At 40.1% G+C, this 5,625-nt stretch overlaps 1 protein-coding gene across 3 annotated transcripts in view; it reads left to right on the plus strand.

Moving 5' to 3' along the window:
• Window positions 1-208: 208 nt before the first annotated feature.
• The window catches only part of vps50 (VPS50 subunit of EARP/GARPII complex), a 101,952-nt gene continuing 96,535 nt past the window's right edge, over window positions 209-5,625 (plus strand). For all 3 annotated transcript variants that reach the window (XM_020614218.1, XM_020614219.1, XM_020614220.1), the window contains exons 1-2: window positions 209-382; window positions 915-983. In XM_020614218.1, the coding sequence (XP_020469874.1) occupies window positions 350-382; window positions 915-983 (102 nt within the window). In that variant the 5' untranslated portion in view covers window positions 209-349. The remainder of the gene's footprint in view (window positions 383-914; window positions 984-5,625) is intronic.

Consider the following 5,625-nt stretch of genomic DNA (forward strand, 5'->3'; position numbering starts at 1 on the left):
GTAATCATTGCTGTCTGATATTTTGTTCTACTATTATCATATTCTATTCAGTTATATTAGCACCAAATGTATCAAATGATTTATTTGAACACACGCGCGCGCGCGCATTTTCTGAAGTGTATTTTATTTGTTTTAGAATAACTTATATTTTCAATTTTGCACACAATCTGACAGGTCACGACTCTTATTAAAAACTACACTTCCCAGAATACTTTCCTGGTTCCTGCCTGCCGGCCACGTGACATTCAACTATGGCTTCTCAGTCGTAGTGATGGAGGCGATCAGTGACAACAAAACAATACTGTAACTTCATTCATTTAGTTGTCCACGAACACACGTCGGATTTACGATGCAGAAGATCAAATCTCTTATGGCCCGGCAGGTGAGTAAAGCGGGTTTATAGAAACCGAGGTGCTGGCGTTTGTCTTTGACAGCTGCAGGTAGCTAGCACAACAGCTAGCTAAGATAGCTGGCTAAACTGACAGCTCATCTTGTGCTTCATTAAAGCGCACATTCAGCTGGAGTAACGACCGCTTTTTAATGACTGCAACACAGTTACGGCCCATTAACTTCACAGGAAGAAACTATACGACTATAGACACTTATACCCACGTCATAGTTGTAATTGTTTACCATTGTACAGTCACGACAGCAGCGCACAATAGTGTTATCCGTGCGGTTCGGAAAGTTCTCAGTTTGCACACCAGAAATGTTACCCTCATCGAGTCACCTTTGGACACAACAGGGAATATCTCTTTCACAAATCTGTCCGTTGGTTGCACTTTTCGTTGCATCCCGTAGTGTGCTGATGAATAGCAAACTATACGAAAACGAGAACAGGTTATAACTGAAAAAGGAAATGGTACATAATGATGGTTTTTCTGAATATCAATAGCGAGTATTTATTTTGACAGGGCCTGAAAAGCCCCCAGGAGAGTATGGCAGACCTGAGTCCTGTGGAGAATCTGAGGATCCCAAGCAAGGTAAACCTCATGATAAAGCTGAAACTGTAGCTGTCGTTATTATTGTTGTGATGTCTGTAGCACTTACTGCAAATTATATAAAAGTCAGGTTCTCATCATAATAAAGCCTGACTAGATTCCACCACAACTATTGGTGTGTTTAGGTGGGTTATAGTAGATAGCCGCGTGTCCTGTCCGCCTGTTTTTCCCGCTTTTCTTTGTATCTGGGTACAGAATACTCCCTGGAACTTTCTGTTGACAACTAAGACTGGTGCAGTGTCTTCACTCTTCACCAGAAAAATCAAAATCAACAAAATCTGCACAGTTGTGAATGTGCTTTTGAACTGGCACTGCACTTTTGTTGTGTATGAAGTAGCTATTTTGGCAGCTTGATTATGCATATTATTTAAAGTAGATAAGTTCAGTCAAACTAAGCAAGTACTCTATGTCAGTAGTACAATTGAATATGTTAAAACAGCTTGAGAACTGAACCTGAATTTCTGGGTGGTTTATGTCTTGATGCTTTTATTCAGTATGCATTGTATCACACCTAGAGGTTTTTTTGAGAAGAAAGTGCAGTGAGACCATTTGTTTTACTTAAGAACACACTTCACATCAATCTTAGCTCTAGGAGTGTGAAATGTGGTCTGCTGTAACAGTATTTTAACAGTTTGGCTTGGCAGTGTTTGAAAATGCAATCAGTCAGGCTTAGTCACAGAAAGCATTTGTCATTAGTCACTTGTAGAAATTCAATTTGTCAAGAGCAAAGCAGCAGTGTGGCTCTTTATAATGCACAGGCCTGTCACTTACCTACACCTCAGTGCACTGCTAGTTTCTGACTTTGCTTTGACTTTGCCTTCATTGTGATGACCTTCTGTTACTGTGGCTGAGCAGAAATTGGAAGCTGACCAACTCTTAGTTCATAATATAGGTAGTCTAGGTTGATATTTGCTGCATCTGTTGAACCAGATATTTAATTTCTGTCTTTCTAAATATCGTTTTTCTTTCTTTTTTTTGCTTGACATTGCCATCTTATTTTGGTCTGAATGCTTGTATGTGAGTGGAGTTTTCTTTGCAGTAAGCAGATGTGCTTTACCAATTTACCATTTGAGTGGGAGCTGCTCCATTTAAAAATACTGCAACTGATCAAATTTAAAAGGAAGTGTCTTTTTGTCAATTTATCTGAGTGCTGCAAAAAATGACGCTGAGAGAATTTTGCTGTTTGTTTCAAAAGTACTGTTGTTTTGAGAAAAGAATAAGCCAAAGCTGTGTGTGATGAGCGCACACAGTCTTTTCTGAAAGGCTCATAATAATCTTAAATAAACAACAAATATGAGCTCATAATGGATAACAGTCAGGTCATAGCATCATAACAGTGGGATGAATGTTATAGTCTATAGTGCTGTGAGTGTTGCTCAACCTGTCGTTGCAGAAAACTGCTCAGTGACACAGATCATAAGATGAACAGTCCTTTTTCCTCCTAGTGTAACTGGAGCCTTAATGAAAGCAGTTGGGAGTGTCTGGAGAAAGACTGTGTCTTTTCATGAGATGCCTGCCTCTCCTTGCCTTTGCGATTGTTATCAGGTGAGGTTGTGGCCAAACTGGAGGACTGTATTGCAGTAATCAATCACTCATGCTAGAATCGTGTCCCCGGAATTATTGTAAATATTATCACACCTGATATGTTTGGCTTACGTGACACGAAGCAACATGATACAGTAAAGTTATAGTAAGATATAGTAAGAGAGTTAGTATGGATGTAAGGGTTATATGTGCTTATACCTGTTGATCTAGATAACCCTTGAATTCAGTCTCCTGTTTGTACTGTAAACAGCTGCCTATTCTTTGTCCAACAAAAACACAGGGGCCATTATTTGATGATATTGTGCTTTGGCTTTATTTACTTTACTGCCAGGCCTTTCAGCTTTCAGGCCGGGCTTTATATACACCGAAATCAATGGTTCTTCTTGATTAACCGGCACCTCCATCTGGGCAGGCCTGGGTTAACACACTGAGAACAAGGTGCCTGGCTGTGCACATGGATTATTATGATGCTTAATCTGGTACTTATTACTTGGAACCATTCATGTGTTAGTCATGATTGACATCATTTATCATCCTCCAAAGGATGACAGCAACGCTTGACTGACTGTACATGGAAGGATTGATGCTCGGGGCGATGGTCAAATGATGCTATCTAGTGACTGTTCACACATAACGTGAGGGTTTGATAGTGTTTGAGTAATAAGCGGGGGAAAGATCAACATACTAGTTGTAGATTAGCTGTGTATATAATCACACTTGACTCTGCTCAGCTGAGCTTCTTTTTCTCTGTTTTTTGGTGGTTGGAAAACCATCTTACTGCCCCCTACTGTGTTGGAGTGTGGAACAGAAGATTGGCAGGAAAAATGACCAAACTCTGTTCTGTTCTGATCCTCTTTCTTTTAAGTAGGTGATTAGAAGACTATAAACATCCAGTGGTGCCTTTCCTAGTTTGTCTTTATGTACTCCTGATATTCCTTCTTGTCTGCTACAGTCTAACTTCTGTGATGTGTTTGATTGAGACCTTTGTGTTGTGTTTGCTGATGGGTAACGAGTAGCTTATTACTTCTTTTTGGCTCTTGCTCTGTGTTCTACCCATGCCCATGTGTTTTTGTGTGCTAAAAATATGTCATCCTGTACCACTGATGTTCAAGTAATGTTGTCAGGTTTTGCTTATATGATCCTTAATGTTTTTTTTTAAAGTGCAATTTCTTTTTTCTTTCTTTCTTTCTTTCTTTCTCCCAGCAAAACATCCCGATGACTATTAAATTCTTAAAAGAAACAAAAGTTTTCTGGTGGAGTGAAGGGAGTTAAGTGGTTTGATGCTGTTTTCTTAGTTTGAAAAACTCTTACTCAGAATTTATAGCAAATTAGTCCAACTTAAGATGGTCAAGAGCTAAACAGCTTTATGCAACAGATAAATGCAGATAGCTCTCTAAACTCTGACTATTAGTAGATCTAAGCCATAACCCAACACAAACTATCAAAGTTCTATTATGTTTTATTCAAATGGCTCCAAGCTGTTTGGCAGCTATTAGTGTAAATTTTCAATCAAAAAGTCTTGCAGTTACCACTACTCACCAGCAGGGGTCACCCTCAGTTCATTCATTATACTGTACACACAAATTGCTTTCGTTTCCTCTGGCTCAGTTTATCGCCTGCTCTGTACTGGATTATAGTGTGAAATAAGATTTCTCATGAGGCGGGACACAGCTCAGTTTGCCTTTGGTGACTCAATCACATTTGCTTCTGAGATAAATCTTTGTCTAATTGTGCTCCCAAAGACCTGCACTCATATGACAGAACAACTGCTTAACATCACTGATGGAGTACCTTTGGTTTTGGCTCAATCAGTAGTATTACCTGACAGCAGCGTTGAAGCCTGGATATTGCTGCCGGCTGTTATTTGGTCCTGATGTCTCAGAAGACACCTGTGTTAAAAGAGCAGATGAGGATTAGTTAGACTTGCATGAATGTTCAACACTGATTACAATGAGGATGTTTTGATTTGTTTATCTAATGAATGATTCCATTGTGGAAATGATTGGCCCTCGTCTGTCTCCTCACCCCACTGTCTTTCTCTTCCTCTGTCTCGCAGGATTTTTCATGAATCTCCTGTTTGTTCAGTCTTTTGTTTTATCTGCGTCCCGTGCTGTTGAACACCTTTTTGTCCCATGCTTGTTTTTTCCACATTCAGTCAGCACTCCGGAGGAATATCCACTTTGATCCTTTGATAAGGCTTGTTAAATGTCTTGCACTTGGGATGCAAATAGATGTCTAATTTCCACAATGACACGAGAATTTCATTAATTGATGGTGGTGGTGGTGGGAAGCTGGGGGCAGAATGAAGGGTGGTTTGTTTGTCTCTCATCCTTCAAAGTGAAATTTGATCAAAGCTGGCTGATGCTGGATTTTACACAGGGGACACAGCAACGTCTGGCTTGTTTTGTGCCTGCGCAGCAGGAAAGGAATTATTTAACCGCAGGTACCCTCTCTGTGAGTCATTCACTTAAAGATGTTTAGAGTTTTTGAACATCATTGAAGGTGGAAGACTGTGGCAGAGAGAGGGAAAAGAGAGACAGTGACACAAGGGAGGTGAATTGCTCTAACCATAACTGAAGTGGCTTCACAGGAGAGACACCTCGTTGTTTTTAGTTTCGCTCATTCCTCATTTCTTTCAGCTCAAACCTTTGCTACCAGTGAGTCATCCGCCTCATCCCTCCTCCCACCTTGTCACTTTTCCTCTCATTTGAGCTGATTTCCCACCCGCCCTTTTGATGCCTACTCTCCTCCCTCTCCCCCTCCTTTTCAGTGTCACGCACTCACCCACACATTTCCCCCAGGCCTCCTGCTCACCCCTTTACCTGATTCAAACATGGAAACACTCACACTTTCCTGAAGGCTTGTGCGTGGCAGTGCTGCATCAACACACATTTAAACACATGTTAATGCTTTACTTCCATCCTCCTCATTACCTTGTATACATTTTATATATAGTGTTAACCCTGTAAAGCCCAACATATCAAAAAATAGCCAGAACATTCTAATTTTTTGGAACTGAGATGTTTATTAAACCTTTTAACAAAATCCAAAATAAAATTCATGATTCATGATTTTTATT

This window comes from Monopterus albus, unplaced genomic scaffold (assembly GCF_001952655.1).
Source record: "Monopterus albus unplaced genomic scaffold, M_albus_1.0 scaffold143.1, whole genome shotgun sequence".
Classification (NCBI taxonomy): Eukaryota; Metazoa; Chordata; class Actinopteri; order Synbranchiformes; family Synbranchidae; genus Monopterus; species Monopterus albus.